The sequence below is a fragment of the Mirounga angustirostris genome, unplaced genomic scaffold (genome assembly GCF_029215605.1).
Source record: "Mirounga angustirostris isolate CCGP_5_RB_7025 unplaced genomic scaffold, mMirAng1.0.hap1 SCAF_8, whole genome shotgun sequence".
NCBI classification, from domain to species: Eukaryota; Metazoa; Chordata; class Mammalia; order Carnivora; family Phocidae; genus Mirounga; species Mirounga angustirostris.
Window position 1 is genome coordinate 110344529 of NW_026991716.1, and position 27250 is coordinate 110371778.

The 27250-nt window shown below is 36.3% G+C and overlaps 1 protein-coding gene across 2 annotated transcripts in view; it reads right to left on the reverse strand.

Moving 5' to 3' along the window:
* Positions 1-699: 699 nt before the first annotated feature.
* The window catches only part of PTPRK (protein tyrosine phosphatase receptor type K), a 556644-nt gene continuing 530093 nt past the window's right edge, over positions 700-27250 (reverse strand). For both annotated transcript variants that reach the window (XM_045865517.2, XM_045865516.2), the window contains exons 17-30: positions 26046-26133; positions 24898-24974; positions 22041-22077; positions 20578-20675; positions 20045-20161; positions 16728-16882; positions 14247-14382; positions 13876-14025; positions 12860-13033; positions 9141-9272; positions 8870-8995; positions 6115-6278; positions 5456-5591; positions 700-2198 (exon numbers count right to left, since the gene is read on the reverse strand). In XM_045865517.2, the coding sequence (XP_045721473.1) occupies positions 2145-2198; positions 5456-5591; positions 6115-6278; positions 8870-8995; positions 9141-9272; positions 12860-13033; positions 13876-14025; positions 14247-14382; positions 16728-16882; positions 20045-20161; positions 20578-20675; positions 22041-22077; positions 24898-24974; positions 26046-26133 (1644 nt within the window). In that variant the 3' untranslated portion in view covers positions 700-2144. The remainder of the gene's footprint in view (positions 2199-5455; positions 5592-6114; positions 6279-8869; positions 8996-9140; positions 9273-12859; positions 13034-13875; positions 14026-14246; positions 14383-16727; positions 16883-20044; positions 20162-20577; positions 20676-22040; positions 22078-24897; positions 24975-26045; positions 26134-27250) is intronic.

Consider the following 27250-nt stretch of genomic DNA (forward strand, 5'->3'; position numbering starts at 1 on the left):
GCGGCAAAGCAGAATCCTCTGTGGGATTAACATCCTGAACATGACTGGGTAAAGAAATCTGGGAGGAGCTTGTGGATTTTTTGTTAAATGCATCCATGTTTAAATGTAAATTAGTCTTTCTAGGAAAAGATAAAGTCTCTTTATCTAAATTCTTACTAATGAAGGTCACAAATGTTCTAATAATGAACACAGGGAATGGAAGTTTGAAGATACCCATAATGAGACTTTATGAGAAAACCAATTAATGAGGAACAGTAAGAATGAAGTGCCCAATTTTCTTCGTCATACCATTGGGGGAAGCAGTGTGTTTAGTGGAAGAGAATGAACTGCTAAATCAGACTCAGATTTGAATCTGTTGACAAATCATTTACTTTCTCATTAGCTTCAGTTGCAACATCTATAAAACAGGAATGATATTTATTTGTCAAGTTTGCTATAAGGAAGAAGTATGAAAATGTATATTACGTAAAAAAATAGTGACATACATATATAGCAACTAAAAAGAATTAAGTCAGTCCTCTGGCCTTTTCCCCCTCCATTTATCTGGACTGGTTGATATTCAATTAAAAAAAAAGTTATTAGTGCTTGGACATTCATTTTACTTTTAATAGAATTTTTGGGGTCTACTAGTATCAGTGAGAAGAGGCTATTTATTTGGGAATGAAGGCATGGAAGTTAAGAGAAAATATGTGCAAACAATTGTTGTAATTATAAAAACTTTATTTCACTCTTACTTTAGTTAAATCTTTATAAGCACCATGTCATGTACTGGCAATCTAGGAGGAGGATACTGGAATGCTTTAGTCAATAACAAACTGCAAGTTGATGATGTGAAGTTACAGCTATATGGAGCATATGAACAAGACCACATTTAGAAAGGTTCACTTACAAATCCCACGACAATGCACAAACAGGAATCTGGCATCGATTTGTTCACACTTCCTATGGTCAGAACCCAAAGCTTGTGCATGTAAATATCAAAAGAAACACTCTATCATCTTGATGGCTTACAGTTTGCTAAGATTTGACTCTGAAAGCATAAATGTTGCCATTTTGTTTTCTTGACCAGTGCTTGCTCATAGGCTGACAAAATCAATTCCTTTAAAATTTAAACGATGCTTAAAGGGATGTTCAGCATTGCGCAAGTCATCAGCAAGGCCCTTGAATGTGTGCAATTCTCATGTATGATCACCAAACCATTATTTACCTAATGAAATTGTGAAAAATTACACATCTTCAGCAAAATGTTTTAATTTGGTCCTATATTAAAAGACCCAATTGCCAAGTGTTTTACATAAATTTAATTCACAAGCATGTACACAAGAGAATCACTATAAAGAACATCGCTTCCTGGTTTATGAATAAAAAGTTTATCCTCTACTTACACTAAAACATACAAAAAATAATCTACAAAAATCGTTTACAATTGATTTTAGTGAAAGAAAAAGCTTTCTTCAGAAAAGAAATGATTGTGTGGTGGTAGTATTTTAGCCATCAAAAAAGGAATGTAAGTAACCAATAAATATAATGTGCTTTCTCCATATAGACATATTTACAGTTGAGTCTTTGGCTTATGTTTTTTTTTTTTCCCTAAAAAGAACTTTAAATGATCCAGCTATCATTGCACATCAAAAGAAAATAAGCCAGTTATATATATTTATATATTTATATAGAGATCTGCTACACTGGAAACATATAAAAAATGAACTTTACTATGAATTTGCACAGCTTTTCGTACTTCTTCCTTAAAGAGTTAACATCTTTTATCTAAAAAAAAAGGGAGAAAAATGCCACATAGAAATTTGTTAATTCATGCAACGTGTGGTGGCTGTTCTACCAGAACCAGGCGAGAAAAAGCTGCATATTCACTGTACAAACACTGATAAGTTCTCATTAGAATCTGTTCTTATTAAATATAATTTATGTGGCACGAAATGTTGATGCTTTCGTACGGTAATAGAAACTAACTGAGTCCTTTTTATTAAGATACACAACGTCATAAGAAAAATACTTTTACTTCTTGAATGTAAAAGCCTCCCACCCCCCACATTAAAATCTTTCTGCACAGGTGTAACAGGTACAAGAGCTGCTGGCTCAACAGATGAACGGGCTTCTGCGTGGACGGACTCTGAGATCTCAGCCAACTAAGAAGATTCCACGTACTCCAAAGCGACATCATAGCAGAAACGGTACTGCTCCTGGAAGAGGCGAACACATACAAGTTGAGAAAAGTTAAGAAAAAGGAGACTAATGGTGAACCACCACCCCCAACCGAACACCCAGCCACCGCTTAAAATTATTCAAGAATTACCCATTGGTTTTCCTATATGGAAGTTTAATTTCTGGGCATACATATTTTATGTCTGAGTCTAATGATTGCTGTTTAAGGAAAAGGGACTTGATGTAAAAAGATATATTATCTTTGCCTCATATTTTCTACTCAGTTTTTGAAAATCTCCAGTATTTTTTTTTATCCAATTGTAATAGTAAAACCTGATCATTACAGAAAAACTGCCCAGTGCAGAAAAATACAAGGAATCAGAAAAAAGTGTTCCATAATTCTACTACTAGAAACAATTATTGGTAAAATACTGCCTGAGTTTTGTTCTAGTCCTTTTATTTACTTTTTTTTATTTTTAAAGATTTTATTTATTTATTTGAGAGAGAGAATGAGATAGAGAGAGCATGAGAGGGGGGAGGGTCAGAGGGAGAAGCAGACTCCCTGCCGAGCAGGGAGCCCGATGCGGGACTCGATCCCGGGACTCCAGGATCATGACCTGAGCCGAAGGCAGCCGCTTAACCAACTGAGCCACCCAGGCACCCCTGTTCTAGTCCTTTTAAAGGCATGGTTGAAATAATTACTTTAGAATAAATGTAATTACATACATAGATTTGAGAATATAAGTTTATATTTTATTTTCCTTTAACACTGTTATGTATCTTTTTCTTACGTTATTTAACATTTCTTTTCACACTACATAGAAGTCTAACATACAGATTTGCCTATTAGATTGTTTTTATTTTTTCTTTAATATAAATAAATGCTACAGTGAAATGTGCAAATATTCTTCTCCAAACTTCAGATATTTTTTCCTTAGCAGGACCAAAAACAAAACAAAACAAAAAACCAGTCATTTTAAACTACCATTCACAATTCCAAGTTTTTAATTTTTGATATAGCTTTTCATTCATCAGAGTATTTAAGTAAATTTTTCAAAAATGCTTAGTGGTTCTTAAGTTCTTTTAAGCTTATTATACCTAAAAATTTGTTTCTGCTGTCTTTATATATGTAAGACAACGTGGTTGACAAAGTTTGAGTTAAAACTGCTCTTCCTCTAAGTCCATCTATGTACTGCTCCATTATCAAGAATTTAAAAAAGATCAGATTGTATTACAAGTTATGACTTATAACGTGTCATTAAAAATTTCTCAACTCAGTCCAAGTGGGTAAAATTCAGGCTGGAATGGAGAACAGTCTAAAATGCATATTATTTCTAAAGAGAACTTTCAGGTGTCTCCAGCAATAAACTAGGGTAATAAAAACTTCCCCCAAGAGATCTTTATCAATCCTAGCCTTAATTATCAAGTAGATGTGATTTAAATTAGCCTACCACTGTGGCAAGTGCATCTGAAGAGCCAAAAAGTGCCTGAAAACAGTTATGTCTCTTTAATCTGTCACTAGCAATTTTGTTTACACTCTTACCAAACTTGTCAGTTCAATTCAACAGCACACTGAACTCATCATTAACACTGATTAAACACAAATCAGAGGGTGGGTGTTCAGTCAGGATTAATGGGACATGAATGTAAATGTACATAGGAACTTTTTGGAAGGTTCTAGAATGGCTGCGTTTAACCAGAGATTTTTCCCCCCCTAAGTTATTGTAGGAAATCAGAGTTAAATGTGGAGGTAAGGGCGCCTGCGTGGCTCAGTTGGTTAAGCGACTGCCTTCGGCTCAGGTCATGATCCTGGAGTCCCGGGATCGAGTCCCACATCGGGCTCCCTGCTCAGCGGGGGGTCTGCTTCTCTCTCTGACCCTCTTCCCTCTTGTGCTCTCTGTCTCTCATTCTCTCTCTCAAATAAATAAATAAAATCTTTAAAAAAAAAAATCTTTAAAAAAAAATGTGGAGGTGAAATTTGAATTCTGACACCAGAAGTGACCCCACTGATGAATTTAAAAAGATCTGATCTGAGACAGAGGTGGAGTTTACAGTAAGAAACCTTCAGACAGCAAAGAGTCAAAAGACATAACCACTACATTCTGTAAGAAGACTTGAGAGTTCTACCTCAAAAATCCTTCAAATCCACCCCCCTTTCTCTACCTCCATTGCCACAATACTCCAGTCAGCACCAACATCATCTTGTCCAGACAACAGCAATAACCCAAGGGATGAGCTAGAGGAGGGGCGGCTTGAGGGGGCTTGTAGAAGGGGTTAACGTCTGTTATCACTTGTAAAAGTGAAACGGTATAAATGTAACTCTTCAGATTTTTGTCTCAGGAAGCAATGCACTTTTTGTGTGAACAATCCATGAGCAGGAAGTGGTGAGAATACTTTAAAGGTTTATTGAATTGCTCATTTTAGTTATCTGATCATCTTGATAAATGTAGGGCAAGCAACAATTTTGCCTTGGTTTTTCTGGTTTACCTTTGTGTGAACATAAACTACACAGCTGCTCCTGACCTTATCCCACCTTGCACATATGTGTAACCCACAGACATCTCTCTTTAGAAGTAAAATGTGCTCGAGGAGTTTAACTTTTCTTTCTTACTGTTCATACAGCTCCACCCAGATGAGCTCCCACCTACCCATTCCTATCGTCTCTTATTTTGTGAGCTGTGTTCTGAGTTTATGAGCCCTGGAAAATTCAGGTGGCATCATCTGAACCACTCGCTCTAACTGGTAAAAGTTGAAAACTGTCAATGAGGCCAGTTTAAAATTTATAATTTGACCAGAAATGAAGAAGAATTATAGGTAATGACTAAAATAAACTTCATTTGATGGTTAAGGACAGACATTAGGTGTCCAAAGTGCTGATACAGCTTAGGAATATATCCGTTGGATGAATGCTTTACCAGTTAACCTAGATGCTTTAAGAAATGAAAAATAGACAAGAATAAGGCCTAGACAGTGGAATTTATTCTTACTGTAAGAACTATTTACTAAAGTTTATTACAGCTAGTATGTATGGCCTATCACAGGAAAAAACCCCACAATTCTATACATTTCCCAAATCAAGTGAAAATAGTTTTCATCACGAACAGTTTCTGTGATATGTGATTAGGTTTATGTGGGTAGAGAGAGATACTCAGCAGTTTATCAGTTAGGCAGGAAAGTCCCCACAGAGACTCACTTACACATCCTATTCCCTTGGGTGTATGAAGTCAACCCAACGAGTAGGTTATGATTGTCTAATGTCCCTGCCCCCTGCTGTGTCTGAGACTCTGTGACTCACCGGGGCTTCCACCATGTTGGGCTTGCTGTTCCTCAGGGTCTTGACTGCATGGAACACATCCACCACGTTTTGCCGCTTCACCATTTCAACAACAATGCCTATAGCACAGAACATACCACTTCGCCCACCACCATTTCTGGAAGCAAAGAAAGCCAAGGCATTTTAGATAGCAGCTTTTAGTCACCAGAGGTCACACAATCTTGTAGGTTGAGGAAATGAAAACATGATCTTCATTTTCTTTCCATTTTGTATTAATTTTGCTCCATTTGTACGCATGTATGTGTAGATGGTAGAGCGCAGGGACACGTGAGGATGACGTTAGCTCTGCAGCTTATGCTTAGGAACAGGCTGGAGGCACAGGCTGCTGCGACTTCGATCCCTCGAAATTTTGGTACATTTGAACGCTGTGTACATCAGAAAAGTGGTTCCAAGTAGTGTTCGAAAGAGTTTAAATCATATGATAACTATATAATAATGGATGTTTAAAAAATCTGAAAACGGAAATTAGAGACTCAGGAGACAGGAAGACTATTTGGAAATGCTCTCTGTGGCGATCCCTAAGATGTGAGCTGAGTACTCTTTAACGTGGAAAATAGGAAGGCTGGTGAGGAAGTGAGCACCAGGGCCCCCACGCGGCCCAGCCGAGGCGCCATACTCACAAGCAGTGGATGATGGTTCGGCCCTCCCCTTCCTCGCATTCCTCCTGCCATTTTTCCACCTGCAGTATCAGTTTCAAAAATGACCGTTTGGAGCCTGGCACTTCTCGGTGAGAGGCCCACCCTAGATACTGGAACTGCTGTACCATCAGATAACCTTCTTGTGGCTGTAGAGGGAAGAGCATTTTTCTGTAAATAAGTTGGGACTCGAATTTTTACTAAAAAGTGAAGATGAATACATGTTTACACCATGACATAAATGCCATTTATGCTGGAGTGAGTCTAGCTGGTAAGTCCAAAATATGTACATACTAGTACAGAAACATTCTAAGTTACAGAAGCAAGAAACATGAGAATTACCTTTATATAACCTTCTCCCTCACACCCCATATCCAATAATCAAGCACACACCTTAAATAACTTTCAAATTCTTCTCCTCTTTATCATGGCTGACATCATTGCATTGGCCCAATCACCAATTATGATAATTGCTTCCTAGTTGGTCTCCTTGAATAAACTTTGATCTCCTTCCAAACCATTTTTACTGCAGCATCATGATTATTTTGAAATGCAAATATGATCTCGTCATTCCCCTGCTTTAATGGCTTCCAAATGATCTTACATAAAATCCAAATTGCTGCAGTGGCTTAAAAATTTCTACACGATATGGCTCCACTTCCTTCCCCAACCTTCCCTTTACTATACCACATTATTACACATTGGCCTTCTATTAGTCCATTCATTAAGTCATTTCTTGCCTGGGGAACTTTGCACAAACTCTCCATTTGGCCTCACAGATCTCCTTGTTTGTGCCTCTCAATCCCAAAACACCATGATCAATTTGTCTTGGGTTTGCCTGGGACTCTTCTGGTCTTTGAACTGAAACTCGTTGTGTCCTGGAAAACCTCTCTGTCCTGTGAACACCAGGATAGTTGGTTCTCCCACCCCAAATAGCTCCTACCGATTCTTCAAATTGTGCCTCAAAGATCATTACCCCAGTGAAGTCTTCTCTAGTCACCCAGCTATGTCAGATCACCCACTCTGGATTTCGTCCTTTTTCTCTAAAATTTCTCATATTTGTAAATAAATGGTTATACAATGACTTGTTCAGTGCTTATCTTCCCTGATAAAATATAAGTTCTTTAAAGATGAGGAAATCTCTCTCTTTCTCCCCTAAACTCTGTGCCACTAGAACCTAGCAGAATACTGTCCAAAGAATAGTACTGTTAAATGAATGAACCAAAACATTAAGGCCTCATAAGAAAATGTTAAGAAAGTATTTGCAATACATGATAAGCTGTATCATAGCCATCAGATTTGAATTTCCACCTGGCAAGGGCTCCTGCATCACAAGGACCTACTAGAACAACACCCAACTTCTCATTGGTGCATATTAAATATCTCATGAAGTGCACGATATTAACTAAGACTAGAAATAGAAAAAAAAAATCGTGCACTAATAAGAACCAGAACACCAAACATAGGGGAAGATAAACAAATATGCCGACGAAAAAACACAGATTTCAGTTCCCATCCTTAGAATATTTTTCATATAAACAGCTCAATAAAAAGACAAGTCTTACTTTCTGAGTTTAGTGCTATGGTTTCTCGGCTAAAATATTACTAGAACCATAATGGAACAGATGTGCAGACATAATGAGATTCCACTTAAATTAACATCTAAGATATGCATGGATATTATGACATGATTTGAAGTTATCCTTTTTTTCTCCACTGAAATGAGCGACAGAATTGGCTATGACTATATCCTCTGCTTATAGTTATACATATAGACTTATTAACCAGAAACACATATAGCCATTTTGATATGAAAACACCGGAACATGACAATCTGAATCACACACTTAAAATTATATACATACATAAAGCTGGTGCACTAAAAACAGAGTAAATCTCTTTAAAAAGAGTAATTCCATGGAAGCTACTAATGATTTCTTTTCAAATTCTGTTTGCTATTTGGCTACACAATCTAAACAGTTTTTATTAGCACCTTTTTTTTTTTTTTTTTGCTTTTTTGGAGGACAGACCCCAGACTTAATTTTATCATTTAGTCTAAAATATATGAAGGCTCAAGGAAAGAAAGATTTCTGAGAAACACAGCTGCTCCTTTGCTCCTGGGAAAAGGGGTACCAGTGCTGGTTCTACAATTCTGGGCAGAGCCAGATCCTGGGACATTCAGCAAGATGAAATTACAGGTGAAAGAGATTCAATGATGGCTGTGATTTACCTTTTCCCCTCATGTGTGGGGTTCTCCCTTGTATGCAATAGTGACATGGAATCTTTCTATAATGGCTGATCTGACAAATCCCTTCCTCCTGAGGTAAAGCCTTTTAGTTATCATCATTATTATTATGTACTTATTTTTCAATCATATGCCTCTTCTGGGCTAGATATCAATACTAATAAAACATGTAGTTGACCTTGATGAAAGTCCACATATGCGCAGAGACCAGGCTCAGACCATCAAACTCAGTTGAGTCAGTGCATCTGAATTTAGTTTCTGATGTAATACATTAAGTAACTGACCAGGACAGCCAGCTTCCTGCATTTCTAAGCAGAAATGTTTTTGGGAATGCATTTTTCTTCTAATACTAAGGTATAAGATGATTACTACCTTTGGGACTGATTACGTAACACCTATTAACTCCACTCTTCCTGTTGTCTGATTGGAATGATACCCCAACATGGTTATGTTCAGTTGCTCTGGATCAGCTCACGTAAAATATTAATGACTTACTCTTGTTAGATTGCATATCCTAAAAATCCGGTTTATCACATCACAGTCCATTGAACAAGACATACACTCCACTTGGATAGGGCCATATCGCAACATCCCTTCCTCTGGCCAGTACTGAGGACACCCCTAGATGATGAATGTTTTTGGGGGAAAAAAAACAAAAAGAGCATTATTTTTCTCCAATGAGGGTAGTATGAAGCGGATTTTAACATCTTATTACTACTTCATTAGGTTGTGTATGAGTACACAGAAGCAACTCCCAGCCATTAACCTGGGACAAGTCGACTTCGTTCAACATCACGATGGAGGTACAGCCATAATCGTACACTAATCTCCAGAAGTCTTTCACAGTGTTTGGCAGAGGGTATTGTGTGACAATGAAAGCAGCTGGTTGCCTGTAACTCTGTGAAGAAACAAGGTAGATGGGAAAACATGAGAACTTAAAATGAATGATCAGTCGTACAAGCCAATTCAACGCATCTCAAGGTAGGACCAGGTAAGGTGTAACAGCCCCACGTGGAGAGGGAGCCGGACGCTGCCTAAGCCATGGAATAAGAGATTTGGGCCACTGGAATGTACTGGAGCCACTACTTTGTCAATCTGATGGCAGGGCTTCAAAGTCTCAACAGCAATTCAAGTTTTACTTTGCTGAGAGAAGTAAATATAGGCCAAAAACAAAAGAAGAAACTAAAGAACTTCTTAAGGTTAAGATCCTCCATGAGGTACCTGTGGGCTCTTTCAGTTTTTCAAAGGTAATCAATCTGAGAGGCTGAAGGCACAAAATTCCCTGGTGTGTATGTAGGTATATCTGTGTCCCTATCTATCTTTCATCTATCTATCTATCTATCTATCTATCTATCTATCTATCTATCTATCATCTATCTATCTTCTATCATTTATCAACATCTATCAACATATACATATATTATATATATTTATATATATTTATATATTGTGTATTATATATAGATATAAATCTGATTCATATCTATATATGAAACTGCTGGGTTCTCTTCCATTTCAAGTAAGAAAAACCACATATGCCTCATACTTGTGTGCTTTTACATTATATGGATATTATCAGCACATTCTGCTCATCTTGCAGGCCCATTCCAGTTTCCTGGCATTTCTAATGTACATTCATGGTCAGAATGACAGTTTCAATCACTTAAGATTTTTCTTTCTTTTTTTTTTTTTTTTTGCCTTCAAGTGATTTACTGTGTGACTTGAGGTAAGGTAATTAATCTTTCCGAGGCTAAGTTCCTTGATTTGTATCATGGGGAAATACACTGGACCTTCCTAAGAGGCTTGTTTTGAGGAGGAAATAAGAGCAGGTGTGTACACAGCCAACTCATGCCTGGCTTCATGTCAGTGCTCGATAAATGGTAAAATACAAGAGATGTCTGAAGTAACTTCAGCATTATCCTTCTCTGTGTCTCAGGGTGGGAAAGAGGTCCCTGGCTATGACTCTCATGTGCAAATCAGAAACAGCAGAGAAAGGGCAATAGTTCTTAGGCAAGTACTGGAAATAATTACAACAGTAGGAATAATAATAGCTGTCATTTATCAAGTACTTGCAATATGCCAGACACTGCTAAGCCCTTTACCTGCATGATTTGAGTCTCCGGCTTGGCCATACCAACTCAGGTAGGTTAAATATGGGCCGTTTGATAAGTTACATAAAGCCAGAACTGCTGTTCTTTTTTTTTTTTTTTTTTAATTTAAATTTTTTATTTTATTCTTATGTTAATCCCCATAAGATTTTTCTTAAAGTAAAATGCACTTCTTGGCTCCACCTATAAGGGAATGGCTCCTTTTTTTTACCAAGTGCCCCCTGACTGGGACATGACACATTATCTCCATCCAGAAGGAGAGAGTATACTCATGTGACCTGGGCAATGTGTCATTCTGCAGACTAATGATCTATATTTCTATGTATTAAATAGTTTGTAAAAAAATGACTAGACAGTTGCCTGAGATAGATTTCCTTCATGCTGATAAAATTGTCAGTGATCCCCTAACTCATTTGTATCATTTAACTCTTTTAGTTTTTCAAGTGTCTTAACATCAGTGTAGAAACATATTCTTGAACATTGATCTTATCGCCATTTGGGAAATGCTGCTAACCATGGCATTCAGCTCCATGGAAGACAGTGGGATAAATCTGAGTGCTGACAGTTCAAATGGCTGTTTCTAAATGACCTCAAGCCTCACAGAGTTACACCTGCCTCTGAGGTGAGTGTCTCCTAAGAAAGTATGAAGCCTCATGAAAAAGGGTCAGAAGAATAACTTTCCTTCCAATCACATGTCTGTTCCATGGGAAGCCAAGCTATTTACTCAGTTTTTGAGTCACAGGGGAGGGGAGATGAATAAGATGATGTGAGGGACACAGGTGCTTTCCTAGATCTTTCCTCGGTAAGGACAAGAGCACATCTGAGGCTTTGAAATCACAGAATCCTTGGCCTTGCCTCCTAATGCTTCACAATCATAGCACAAGGGTACAGAACACTGAGGATGTTGCTAGAGGGTAGAGGGAGTGGGGAGTGCTGACCAGTGAGCTCTGTTCTTACAAGACAAACCAAACCTAACTTTTCTGAGGCCCCAACTACCACTACTGAATCCACCGGACGGTCTCAATTATGAAATGTATCTATGTTGAATCATAGGGAATTAAGCAGAGAGTAGAAACAGGTAGAGAACAAGGTTCAGTCTTCCTGTTGACTAGAAAACAAACTGGAAATGAAGAAAAATTTGACAGCAATTGATGCCAAAGACAAAAAATGCCTCAGACCTATGCCTCATCAATCTCTTTCCTAACAGTATTTTCTTCTTCCCTTTTCCACACAGCCTTTTAAAATTCCAAATCTAGACTCAGAAACAAAAAGGTCTTGTGTGTTTTCTCTGTATTTAGTGTATTTGTCTTTCCAGACAATTAAAATGGGAAGAAAAAGATAACAATGAGGATTAGGTGTGATTTCAGTGGATGTGATTAATGACAAGGCAAGATTCTGGTCATAGCAAGAATGGGAACTTTTCACTTGAGCTTGTCTTTAGACTATTCTGCTCTGCAACATAAAAAGAGCAAAGTGACTGGCTAAAAGACTAGTCTCAGAAGTAGAAAGTAGGCTTTCTAGGTCTCTACTATCAGGAGCTAATTTTCGAAAACACAATAGGAGCAACAATGCAGAAAGCTTCATTATTAGTCACACAGGCATGGACCCTGACTTCTAATTTCTCCTGGCTATGGTTCTACAGATGAAAAGGCAAAACCTAGAAATGTTTACAAATGAAGATGATGAGCTGTTTAAAAGGATTCTGAACGTGGAGAGCCTTCTTGCTTCTTTCCAAGGTAACCCAGCAAGGTAGCCAAGGACTGACTTAAAACTCTCTCCCTATGTTGTTCTGTCTATGGGACGCTAACCTGCTGAGGATATGCTCTACCACTTACACTCTGTGATGGTTGGAGTGGGGCAAGACAGTTTTTTCATTAACGATGGATGTATTAACATGTATCCTCGGTGCCTTCTCCTAGTTATTTATAAAGGGTCTCTAATAATTATTGGCCAGTAAAACAAGTTAGCCATAAATTACTGGAACATTAAATGCCAGAGATAAAGATTTCCCAAATTAACACAACTTCCGTAAGATAAGGCATTATGTGTCTTCAAAAATTCATTCCTCACCTAACATTCAAAATACATAAGCATGATTTTCTTTTCTGAAAATAATTAAGATGGAAAATATGACCTGCAGGTATTTCCTGTACAGAATATAATAACTGACAACCAAGCTCCAAACTTACAATGGGGCCTAAAACTTAGAGTTCCTAAGAATCCCTGTAGGGGAAATTCAAAGTCATTCTCAAAAAAAAAATTTCCAAGTTTCCTTTCTAGGCCCTGTTAATTTTCTTGAAAAGAAAACCAGCCGGTGTTCACCATATCACGTAGCTTTTCATGACACTTCACACTAACAAAGACAGCAGTCTCTTACGTCCATAAGAGCAGCATTGATGTAGTTACTACTCTCCCCATCAATTGTAATTAAAAAAGGCAGACATCTGTCAGGTGGCAGCATGTCCATAAAACGATTCTTGTCATGATTCCTTGGCAGGCACGCTATACTGCAGTCTTCAGCTTGTAGTCGAGGGGTGACTGAATTCAAAGTCTAAAAAGAAAAGGGAACCTAGGTTAAAAGCAAGTGACCCATTTAATAGCACAGAACAGATCCATCAAGTATCTGGGAGGCCAAGTACAAAGGGAAGGATTTGTACAAGGCGATGGCATTTGCCATGATGACAGGCTGATAGACTTAGTTAAAGCTAATGAAGCCTGAGAAGTGACAAAGAAACAATATACACATTGTTCACTGTGTTTCCTAAAAGGAAAAGGGAAGCCAAAAACCGTCGCTACCTGCAAAAGGCACTGCCTAACCAAAGAAAACAGAAGTAGAGCGGCCCATAACGATGACCCATCATCAAAGTTGGAAACTATCATCTGTAGTAACATTTTGGCATGCCATATTTGAAAACAGGGTAGAACAACCTAGAAAGAGCACTGCACAAAGGATCAAAGTATTAGGTGTCCAGAGCTACTCTTGACTTCACATTCACACACCTTCAGGGATGTTTTAAGGGCAGTGAAAACATTTGGGGTTATTTAGAGACAATGTTTAGTACAAACTTCAGCTATTATTATTAATGCGCTTGATCTCACCTTGTGAGTGACACAGAAGGTTAAAATCCGCAAGTCTGCATAAAAAAAGGTTGTAAACACACACAAACCACCACCAAGTTTGACTTTTATGATACCCTTCCCCATACTCTTCCCTGAGTCTGAACTCATTTTGCAGATATGAGCTCATTAATACAATAGTAATATGTATAATGAAAGAGACAGGGTCAAAAGTTATAAGTTTGACCTGAAAGACCTTCCTTAGAGGAATTAATAATGCCCAGAACACACTGTAATAAGTTGCTCATAAAAGGAGCTCCAGAAATAAGTAAATACCTGGAATTCATCTTTGAGATGTGAAGAGTTAGTCTGCGAGTCTATTCTAATCATATCAAAATAGGCAGCTTTAAATTCACAGACAGGTATGGCAGTTTCTCCACATAAACAGGCTTCTAAAATGGCATCATGAATAAAAATGTACTGTTCCTAAGAAAGAAAAAAAAATCAAACTATTTTAATAAAAATCTTTTGTCATCAAAGGTAGAGAATACAAAGAATTTTCTCTATGTAGAAACATTAATAATGATATCAATATTTTCCTATATGACTTGATGAGGTAATACTGATTCTATGTGAAAAACATTGTTTTTGATAAATGTTGGAAAACAAAAAAAAAGCCATCAGAGATCAATCAACAAGCAGCATACCTCTGTCTGGACCATATTGATACGACGAGATCTTAAGGCTTTGACACAGTTGTAGATGTCAACAACACCCTCTCTTTCAGCCATGTCCAGCATGATGTCGATCACAATGTAACAGCCAGTTCGTCCAGCACCAGCACTGAAAAAAATTAAACAAATCTAAAGAATTGAAAGACGTATGTTCTTGCAATCTTATTAAATAAAGATCCTTTCAACTGTCAGATAGGTGGAATCAAATTGATTTAACAAACTGCAAGATATAATTTGTATGTTATATAGAACACTTATTTAATGTACAAATAACTTCATGTAGAGTATTTGCTTTGGTGCAAAATGAAGACTGCAGCATGAGTTTGAAATTAAAATGATAAACTTTGTATATCAAATTGTGTTTTACAAATAACGTATATATGTTGTTCAAGTTCCACAGCTCTCATACAAGTCTTCATTCTTTGGAAATCTAGTGCACGTGATTTTAAGCTCATAGAATTGGCCAAGGGGTGGATTTGTGCTTTAAGATTTAACCTCAAAAATATTCTTACTCATATACTTGTGGGTCCTCTGGCAAAATGCAAGAATGCTGGCTCACTGTTTTAGTCTGACAGACTCTTGTAAATACCAAGGCAAAGAAAATTAATTCCAAAACATTTACTGGGAAATCTGAGGAGTCACAATTCAGAGGAAGTGCTAATGGTGACGGTGGGGAGGGAAATGGTGGTTATCAATGAGGAGAAGGCCAATAGTAGAAAGAATATTTGGTGATCTGAAGGAAAAATGAAAATGAATAGTTAGGTATAGAATATAATTCTTAACAGGTCACAAAGATAGCCACTATCTTACTGTATTTAATTCAGTCATTGAATCTTAACATACCACTGATTGTTTTACCTCTTGGGAATGTTTCTTCAATTTTTAAAAAAGATTTATTTATCTATTTTAGAGAGAGAGAATGTGAGGGGGAGGGCAGACAAAGAGGGAGAATCTCAGAGACTCCCTGCTGAGCGGGGAGCCCCATGTGAGGCTCGATCTCATGACCCTGAGATCATGACCTAAGCCAAAATTAAGAGTTGGACCCTTAACTGACTGAGCCACCCAGGCAGCTCTCTTCAATTTTATATATAAAAATCAACAGTGCAAATAAGATATAGCTGGGGATTTGGGGGAGGGGGAAATTTCACTTGGTAGTCAGCTTCCTCTTTTTTATAAATTCACAGATATCTGAGTATAAGTGAAAAATGACACTTCTTGTTTCAAGAGAGTATCTGAGAATCTTGGAGCACTTACGAAGCAAGCAAATCATAGGAAAGTAAACCTCTATGATAAGTCAAGACACTCCTGAATTGAAAACCCATTTATCTCATTTTCTAAATGCATAAATTGGCTATTAACATTATTTCTTTGTTGTCCAGATTTGGTCACTTCTCTTAAACACACTGTTCTTTAAGAAATTTAAGTAAAAGATATTGTGGGTATCTCTCTCTCTTTCCTTTTTTTTTCTTTTTCTTCTGCCTACCATCTTCTCAATCACTGTTCCCAGGGTTTGAGACAGGAAAGCAACTGAAGAGTACATCAGATTTCCTGAGGAGGACTGAACTGAAGATTTTTTTTCAGCGTACACAGTATCTGATCCTTATGGGATGCCTTACTTTTATGTCAGTCTCTGTGCTGTTTTCCCTCTTCCATATGTGGTCATTTAAATTCTGAATAGGTCGGATTTTCAGAAAAAAAAAAAAAAAATGCTTAAGTACAACCTATTATGTAGCTTGGAGGGGATGGTATTTGAGAATGGTGTGCAGCATTTAGGAAAAGCTTTTCAGATTCAGTACATATTTTTCTGTTCACATCTCAAAATGAGGCCATGTAATTTGCTTTTAGTGTCTCTGAATGCATGTTTTAAGAGGAGTTTCTAATCAGAAGGAAGCCTGGATATAATGTTCACATTTTTCTGGCATATATTTGCTGGATCTCACTGATGTAGTTTTTAAGGTCCTCTGATGGATGGCTCTTTTTTTTTTTTTTTTAAATTCTTAAATAGCTGTTTTATAGCACAAATTCTTGCAATTTAGGCCATTTAGTAACTCTGTATGTCTCAAATTTAGTTTTAAAAGCTGGGTTTCTATTGGGAATTTACTAGATTGGCAAGAAATCTCTATTTTAACCTCCCATTCCATACAATATGGGATTTGCAAAAGTGATAGGAAAAAAAAAAAAAAAAACAAACCCAAACACAGATGTTGCTGCTAAAAGACAAAGTTTCCACACACCCATTTGTGAACAACACTACACACATTAGGATGAATGTATTTATTTTTTAAGTTTCTATTTTATATCCTCCTTAGAGCTAACTTTTTTTTTTTTTAACCTTCCCTGTAATACATGTAAGCCGGAACCTTGTAAGCGTGGACTAGTTTTGTGCTTGAAGGCCTCGTCTTCTTTAAAAAAGCTGGCTGTATACAAGTCCAGAGCGTCTGGTCCAGCACTCACCTGCAATGCACAACGATGGGGCCGGCACTGGGAGGGTTGGAGAACTTCACTCGCCGGATAAAGGAAAGAAGGCCCGTGGCATGGTATGGTACTCCGTGGTCAGGCCAGCCGGTGAAATGGAACTGTTTCACTTCACGGATCTCATTGTAGCCCCTCTGTGCAAACATGTAAACAAGTGTTTTCAAAAGAGCCCAAGTAGGTGGCACCTGGGTGGCTCAGTCATTAAGCGTCTGCCTTCGGCTCAGGTCATGATCCCAGGGTCCTGGGATCGAGCCCTGCGTCGGGCTCCCAGCTCCGCGGGAAGCCCACTTCTCCCTCTCCCACTCCCCCTGCTTGTGTTCCTCTCTCGCTGTGTCTCTCTCTGTCAAATAAATAAACAAAATCTTAAAAAAAAAAAAAGAGAGACCAAATAAAGCCATTCAACACCAGTCACAGGCACTAGACCTGGTTGACAATGAAAAAAATAAAAAATGAAGAATCTATCAAAGACCAGGCTTTTTTTGAAAAAGGATGCTAGCCTGACACAGTCGAGGAACTTACCTTTCTTGTCAGATACCTGCCAAAGAAAGACAATGAGAAGTCTTGCTCAGTTCTTTAACTCTGTGTAAATTTTTATTTACCTTGACAGTTTGTTCCTTACTTAGAATGACAGCACAGAAAATTATTAGGAGAAAAGGGAAAAAAACAGGAAAGCTAAAATGCTGCCCTGTTGACCCGAGGCACTGAGTTTTCGAGGGGTAAATAAAAGCAACTTTCTGGCTTCTCACCTCAAAAAGATTTTAATGCCTTGCTTATCCATGTTGAAAATGGTTTTGCAGGGATTTTCCAGGACAGTGCTACTTCAGATTGTTTCGTAAAAATATAGAGACAACTAAACTGTTCTTTGGGCAAACGATTTTTCCTAATTCTGAGAAATAATGCAGCAGCGAGTATTATTTATAGTAACAAAAGTACAAAATGAAAGGGAAGCATCATTTGTAATGCCGCTTTCCTATTGGGTTAATTTAAGAGAACTTTTAAATGCACACTTCAAAACTTTTCCCTTTTGGTTAAAGAAGCCTGTAGATTGTGTTGGCACAGCTTAGAGAGCTTACATAGAATGTTACGGAGTTTATTTTTAAGAATCCACATTTGTAGCCCCCAAATCCCCACAGTAATCTATATAATTCCAGTGGCACTATGAGCTATCTGTGGTATCTCCATCTCACTTGTTCAATCAGAACGGGGAGAAAAATGTCAGGAAATAAATGAACCAAATTGAGAAAGTTTAGATTCTGTCCTATAGAGATAGACCAACCAATAGCACCAAAGCCAGTGATCAGGTCTTATTATTCTTTCTAGATCTAGTCCCTACATAATACCCTACACAAAGTAGGGCTCAACATATAATTATAATAATGACAATGATAAACACTCTCATGGAATCATACAAATAGAAAAATCTCTTTCTTTACTACTTTTCAAGTCAACTCCAGTGAGGAAGATCATAAATTGTTCTAAGACCTGATTTCAGATAGTTACCGCCCCTCCTCCATATTAATTCTTTTACTGGAGGTGCTTGCTCTAAGAGCCTTGTTCTTTTTAGTAAACTTCAGTAAAGAGTTCTTTTTAATATCTGGCAAGGCATGTTCCCTTACTGCTCTTTCTATTTAAATTTTCCTATGTAATTTTCAAATACATGGTTTTCAAAAAAACCAAACTACTCTTTTCCAGTTCTTAATAGCAAGAAGTCAAATTAAAAATAAAAATCCAATGATGTTCCAATTAGTATGACATTAACTACAGAAAGTGGTATTAATATAAAACATTTCCATTCTGGGCCATGGTGCATGTCTCCACTTACTGATTCACATCATATTTTATGTTACATATATTTTAATACACTTTTGAGAATTTAGTCACTTAGGACCTATATCTCTGTTGAATTTATTCCTAGATACTTTAAAATTTTTTTATTATTGTGAAAGAGATTTTGTAATGTCTACTACTGTTTCCTGCTAATATACAGAAAAGCTATCACTTATGAATATTTATCTCGAATTAGCCACTTCAATGATTAGTAGTTCCATTTTAAAATATTTCTAGTTTTCTTGGTATAAGATAATTTCATGTTAAAATAATCTTATCTTTTCTAACAGTTAAGCAATTTATTCCTTTTGTTGTCTTATTTCATTTACTAGAACTTCCCCAAACTGAATACTAGTGAGACTGATTATCCACATCACACTCCTGATTACATAGCAATACCTTTAGGGTTTTCACTCCTTAATATGCATGCTATTAGTTACTGTTGAAGGAGAGAGAAAGAGAGAGAGATTTAAAAAAAGACAGAGAGGCAAGGCCCCTGGGTGGCTCAGTCAGTTGAGTGTCCACCTTCGGCTCAGGTCATGATCCCGGAACTCCGCTCAGTGGGGAGTCTGCTTCTCCCTCTGCCCCTCACCCTGCTTGTGCTCTCTCTCTCTCACTCTCTCTGTCTCTCTCTCAAATAAAGAAATAAAATCATTTAAAAAAAGAGAGAGAGAAGAGCTTGAGAGAGTGCTATCTTTACCTGGTTATGTTATCACAGTTATGCTAGCTTTTAAAATATATTTAGCTGGTTTTAATGGTATTCTATGGTCTAAACAATTTTATTAACATACGTATCAACTGTTCTCTAAAAGCTAAAGAAGCCTCAACTATAAGACCATAGTGAAATTTCACTGGTAAATTTTAAGATTCTATTTTCTTCTATCATCTGTTCAGGTTTCTAAGTCTTCTTGGGTCACATTTTGAGAATCAGTATTTACTCTACTAAATATAAGGGTATTTAGACTAAAATCTCTGTCTCTAAGTTTATATGTAATTTTTTTTATTGCTTTCCTAACAGCAAGTATAACTGCAGTTATATCTTTTTTGTGTTTTCTAATATTGCGTAGTTTTGACTGCCCTCATTTAGAACTGACAGCGGTTTAGCTCTTTTATTGATCTTTTCAAGGAACTAGCTTTTTGATCTCATTTATTCTTTTTTGTTGGTTTTTGGTTTATATTTAATTTTTCTTTTGTTCTTTTGATTTTCTCTGATTTTCTAGTTTTGTGATTTTTTCACATGATTCTAGACCACCTTTCAAAATAGAAATCATTTAATACGTATTTAATATGTATCCCAAGGTTCACAAACATGCCTGGCACATGGCATGCTCTTGAATAAATATTTGTGGAATGAATGAATGGATGGATAGATTCTATAGCATCATCAAAACAAATCTTGATGGGGACTTCAGGAGAAAAAAAAGTTTCAATAAACATATTTTAAATAAAGAGAATTTTAGGGTACTTACCCTTTCCAGGGTGAATGTCCTAACTACATATTCAGCAAGGGGCTCCATTTCCACACAAGTTATTTTGAAGTCACCATAAACTTCAGTATCATCAGGCCAATACTTGTAGCATTTAACCTAAATGACAGAAAGGGTATATAAAGTGGGCCTGAATACACATTAACCAAGATGATTTATTTCCAGTAGTAACTCTTTAGGTTACAGTAAAAATATAGTTAAAGAAAAACTATGTATGAGATAAAAGAATCTATTACACAATAAATAGAAAAACTTTGTGTAGTCTCATTATAATATATAAGCCCTATGATGCTATTAGAATCTAGTATAAAATCAGAGTTTCTTTCATTACTCAATAAAGAAGTCAAATAATTTCTTAGCCACCAAAGGTCCACTGAGGAGCACTCAATTGAAATGCTATGCCTATGGATTTTTAAAACAACTGAATGAGATTCTATTTTAAGTGTGTTATGTATAGCTACTCAACTTATACTCATGTTTTGTGAACAAGAAAAAAAAATCTTGTTTTCTCTTACCCGGCCAACCTCAACTAAATTTGTAACCATCACAATGCAGGCAGACTGTTCTTGCCAGATCATTCTCCAGAAATCATATACTGTTTCATGAACTGGGCCTTTGAAGAAATTAATTTGAATATTATATTATCAGAGAAATTTTGTGGTTAGAAGAAATAAGTGGTAAGAAGTATGCATAAGGTACAAATAAAAGTAAACTAAATAAGCCAAAAAATAATTTTAAAGGTTTAACACAAAATGTCACTGAAATTACTTAAATTCAGTTTGTATCTAAATTCACACTATAGCAAAAACATAGGCATATGTAACTTTTTTTTTTTCTATTTACCTTCTATACTTCCCATGTAGAAGAAGATATCAGATTCTAGGTATCAGAAGATGCCTAGATTCTAGGGTACTTATAGCTGTCACTAAGTTAATTTGATGTATCTTCAAATATATGTTAAAAATAGGAAGTCTTATTCCACTGTCAACCAAACAGCATATATTACCAAGTAAATATACCCACATCGTTTATAAAACAGTGCATGTTTAGGGGTTAATGAAGAAACAGCATACATATACGCACACATCCCAACCTTATATTATCACCTCCAGACTGCTAACGCATCTACTGGGTTATACTCTACTCAGTGCCACAAGCAAACAAACCTAGAGTATTGTTCACCATGGATGATCTTTAACTTTAAAGAGCTTACAATTCAACTCAGTTAATCCAAAGACATGTGAAAATACTCAGAAAATGGTCTCTGTCAAAACAGCAAACAGAGCTTCTGCTTCACTTCCCTCTTTTAAGAAATAAATAGATAGGCAGGTTTCTCTTCTGATGGCCAGTGGTCAATATGGAGAGACAACTAAAGATGTTTTAGGATGCTCTTATTCCCCAGTGTGCCACTCTAACAAGATTTCTCTGCCTTTTTCTTATTTTCTACACAGAATGAACTTGATGGAGTTCCCTTTAGCCCTTCGTTTTGTCTGTCTTGACTTGTAAAAAATTTGCTGGAAGACAGTCTAACATCTCATTGTAACAATATCAGTCTTGGGTAATACTCCATTCCAGGACCACAGACCTTGCTACCAAAAAACGGGCAACTTATCCAAGGTGAGACCTCTCTTGCTTTCATCGAAAGTAATTCCTGTGTCCAGCACTATTAGCTAGTGTACTCTGGGACATCCGAATACCAAAACCCAAACCACAAATCAGCAGCTTCTCTTTTATTTTAATTAAAAAATAAAGTGAGCTTTAATTTATACGTATTTTACACAGATAAAACAACTTGTATTATACAAATGAATAAAGAGCGGTCTCAGATGATCTGATCTTTTTTTCAGTTAAGTCAGATAAAAATGGCAAAAAAAAACAAAAAAACAAACAAACCACAAAACCATAAACCAGACCAATACCATATGGATGAAAAAGCAACTTTGGTTGCTCTAGAACATTTAAAAAGGTCATGTTTTACCTTGAGTTGCAATGTAGTGGCTTGGTCTCTGGTAGCCCTAAAATAGGAGAACAAATTGGTTATCATTTTACATCAGTATCAGAAATAAATGAATGAAGGCATAAAAAGATGAAGACAACCACCTGTTAAGATTAAGTTATAGTAAAAAGTCCAGAAATGAGTAGTGAACTCAGAGTTCACTTCTCAAACCTAGGTTATCTGAAAGGTAAACATAAAACAAAAATTAAATGTTTTAAGGGCTCCGATTAGAATATGTATTGCATAATTGAGTTTTGTTTGCTAGGGAATAACCTTGTAGATATTGTTTGGTTTTACTAAAATGTTTATGCCTTCATGTTAATCTTTAGTCATTCATTCCTGGCAAATGGTGTTCAAAAATATTAATTCTCATCTTATCATCCAAAAGTACAACACACTGCATTACAAATGGACAACGACATATTAGAACCATAAAAAAATAACAGAACATTCCAATGTTAGAGCTGGACAATGCATGTGTGCATTAAGTCAAAGTCCTGCTGAGCTATTTTAGAGAATATTCCTGTACTATAATATGTTCAGGAATCTGCCAAAACTATTTTGTGTGTGCTGATAATATTAGTTCACACACACATAATTACAGGTACACACATATATAGGGAAAGAAGAGTTTTAAATAAAATACATCTAATCCTGAACAAAAAATTTAGCACTTTTTTCTTTTTAGTGTGCCAAGAGCTTTAGGTGGTTAAACATTTAATACTGTTTCAACAAAGAAATTATTCCTGATAAGAAATAAGTTGTTAGTTGCTCTCAATTGATTTGAATTCCGGTACATCATGAGTAGCACAACTGTTAACGGTATAACAGGGTTAAGCTTCGAATTTGTTTTGTATGTATCAAAGGACCTCAGCAAAAGCCTGTGGTACAATTTGTCCACATTTGGTATGGGCAACTCGATGTGCATATAAATGCACATAAACTGAGATCTCCAATCTAAAACTTAACAGGCTGAGCAGCATACTGCTGCCAATTTGGAAGTTTTCTATTTCTTCTTATACCAAATAGTACAATTTTTCATGGACAAATTTTTTCCAAGCTCTGTAAGCATTTCATCTCCCATTTTTCATGAAAAATTTACCAATTACAGAAGAGTCTTAAGTGTAATAAACTAACGGGAAAGAGAACATTATGGAATTGTGTAGTAATCAGCCAAAATACACTGGGGTCTTAACAGAACGACTGGATAACAACACAGTCTCATTTAGAACACAGTTTTACCATATGAACCATAAAGTAGTAGTATAACAAGGCTCCAGTGTATATGTCTTGGCAGAAAACCAAGGTTAAACTGAATAGGTAAGAACAAGTACAAATTTGTCCCAAAACTGTTGAATTTTTTATTCTAAAGAGTGGACCATTAGCTTAGCTTTCTCTTTTGAGATGTCTGATAAATTTAAAATATCAAATGAGAGTCAAATGATGATCAGAATTTTTACCAATATACTCAGAGACTATGTAATAAAATTAATTAATCCAAAGATATCAGTGATGACAGTTCACAAAGTAACTATAAAACATGAATTTAATAAATGTGACAGAGGTCATTTCCTATTTATGGAAATTAGACAAAGTCAGGGCCTAATTTTCATGTTTTATATAACTATAAATGTGTACAACATACATGCTGCAATATTTGATACTTCTATCTTTTGCCTTCCAATTAATGCATGTCTTTAACTGATTAATCTCAGCACACCTAGGACTGAATTATTTAAAAATAGCGGATGTTTCATGAGTGCTTTGCATGTGCTAGGTATTGTGCTGAATGTTCAACATGCATTACTTTATTTAATTCTCATAATAAACGAAGAGGTTCGTACTATTATTATTATCCCCATGGTACAGAGAAGAAAATTGAGGCACAGAGAAGGGAAGCAACAGTCCCAAGATTTCCAGCATAATTTTGAACCAGGAAATATGAATAAAGAGCCTGTCCTTCTTACATGTAATGTAGTATTATTACTTCCTTGACAATATTTTACCTTTGATTTGCTAGTTACTTTCCATTAAATCAACAATTTGCATGTAGATATGTTTGTAACCAAAATGTAACAGTGGAAACCTGTGACCAAAACAAGCTTTTTGGTTTGCATGATTCGATATATATGTGTGATATGTATATTTTACAAATGCAATTTAGAAATGATTTGGCCTAAGTAATTTTAATACTTTAACAAGCCAATACCACACACCACAAAATAGTCTTCCTACCCATTTTTAACATCAGAAGTCAAATGTAAAAAGTAAAATTTCAGAAACACTAATACACATCATACTATCCAGCTTCTCACATGTTTGGGGAAGGGGGAAGAATAAAAGCCAGAAACAGAAATCATCAACAAATAAAACTCGAGTACATCATAACTTGTCAAAATCTGAAAATGGTCCTGTTTTTCTAAACATAGCAAAGGGAAGGAGGTAAAATAGATCTTCACACATGTAAAGGAGTTACAAAAAAATGAACATAGATATACCGTATGAGGCTACTTAGGGGAAGCATGCAGAGGTAACTAGTATTAAGCATTAGTAAGAACTGTAATTAAGAGTAGTTATATTAAATATTTATAATAGGGTGCTGTTATTTACATATAGTGGTACTTACATCCCTGTACAGCCAAATCTACAGCCCAAACCAAAGTCAGGTGTGAAAGAAAGCACAACAACGTCAGTGAGTACTAGGACGTAGAACAAGGAAAAGTGTACAGTTTGTTCTTTATTTTAAAAAGCTAGCAATCACTTTATAGGTAATAGCAAGCAAAAAGATTCACATATATAAGCCAACAAATTGGGCACACCGAACTATAAAAATACTTACATCTATATAGTTGGCATTAATGTAATCTGAAGAAGGATCATCCTCAACAGGTTGCAGAATTACTCTGGAGTGGTCATCTAAAGTTGTTAAACAATAAAATAAAGCTATTAAATTTCCCCTCTGTTCCAAGACAATGACCTTGGTAGAGACTTAAAATAATTCAGGGGTTGCTGATAGCTTATCCGTAACAGGCTACTATTCAAATTTCCTTAAAGAAATACAAGAACTTTGATGAGCTCAGTACTTACTATAATATCCTGTTAATAAAGCTTCAACGACTAGCATCTTCATAGTTAGGAAGGTTTTAGGGAACATGGTAATGTCTGATGAATCATCATTGGCTTTGTCTAAAGGACTGAACTCATTTTAATGTCTAATTCTGCTTCTTTGACATGGGTTTAAACGGGTGGGATCCATTCCTGCTGCACTTTTACAGCAAATGAGCCACAGAACTAGAGAGTGAATTCTGAATCCCTGCTCTCGACTTCTTAACTTCTTGAGAGTCAAGGTTGAATTCTGATGTAGTCAGATGTATTCAGAGGATATTTTAAAATAATTTAAATTGAGATCTGAGTGGGCCAAGTACATCACTAGCTAGTCACAAACTAAACTATGTTACTTTCCTTACCATTCCTGTGGTTTCATAGGATAACCAATTTATTTATCCCATGCAAACACCTTAAAACTTAATGAAGTCCCTAATGACAAATAACACGGAGCAGCCGGAGTTCAGGCACTCGCTGCAAAGAAGAAATAAAGGTTATATGGAAAGAATAACACTCTCACTTTGAGAATGTTTGGTAGAAGTGTTATAGCAATTTATCACTGAAAAGACCTTTCTTTTTCATTATCCTGATATTCTTAGCTGTCAATAACACCCCATGCATTTATGTGCAAACATAAAATCAAACAAGTTATCTCCACAGGGTGAAGAGTCTGAGTCAGTTTAGTTATTGACAATGACGACAACTTCAGAGTCACTGCCAACAGCCAATGCTGTTTTAATATTAAATAGATTACTTTATAAACAGATGTGCCACTCTCTGGGATTCTCTTGAAGTTTAAAAGCATATAAGGAGGACTTTCCACTTAATATTTATCTTCTATACACAATATTTACATTCACCAAGAATTGTATGAGAACTTACATGCTATAATGTTTCCATAACGATTTTTTGCTCTATTTTGATCTTTTTTAGCTACATCCCAAGATGCGGACTGTCCTTCAAAGAAGCTCTGGAAAAAGAAAAAGTAACAAGAAGACTGAATTTAACTCTTTTTCTTGGATCAGGTTTATCTGTTCTGAAGACCAAAATAATAAAAGCCACTTTTCTCAGGGAGGAAGGGAGTCCTAGAGTAGTAAACAAGTTCTCTTTTCAGATCTCAAAGCTTGTTTGTTGGACTCCTACTTGCTCATTCTGGATTGGACTGAGTTCAAAATAAGGACAAAAAAACAACTTTAGGAAAAAAAAGGAGCTTGAAACAATTTCAAATTTAAGATTCCTACAACTCTGAGAGATGGAAGTAGAGAAAGCATCAAAACGTCAAAACTACTTTTAATGAGTATCTTTCAAATGTTCTTCCCTTAGCATTTATAACAGGAAAAAGAAAACCTGTTTTCCCCCATAATTATTCATTAAATCATGTGCAATACATCCCATTTCAGTTTCTTTGAAGATCATGAAAAGGACAGAGTCTCTACAACAAGGGACCATATGAAAATTAAAGAGTCACCTTATCCAAGGATCTTGGAACAGATGAATTTGCTGATTGGTTTAAGTACCATATGCAGCAATTCAAAAGATGGGTATAGATTTCTTTTTTGCAGTAACACTTAAACTTTGCTCAACACAGGAAATGGGGTCTTCAAAGAATCAACGGTTTTTGAAGTGAGGTACACAGGAATACACATGAACAACAACAAAAAAACCCCCCAGCTCTGGCAGAATCTTATAATTCCTTGCACTATTTTCTTGCCACAGCACAGTGTTTCCGGTGTGAATCTCAAACCAACTTTCAAAATTCACAGCTAATTTTATTTGCGCCCAAACTCAGGTATACCAGCCATCTGTAAATAAATTACAGAGTTCAGAAGATTCTTCATGCAGTCGAATGCATTTCAGATGATCTTTTAAAGTCAAGTACTGCTTGGATTCTTTCACTTTAAATGTGCGTATATGGTGGTTATGAGTACGGTGGTGGAGGAACTTCCTTCTATGCCCGAGGCTGACATTTCTCAGTAAGTGCCGAGTGGCAAAGGAACTTTTTCCTTTTTGCTATATTATGTTTATTGAGATGTTCAGTTTAAACCACTTCCTCTGGCAGTATGACTTACACTTGTATTTTGGATTCA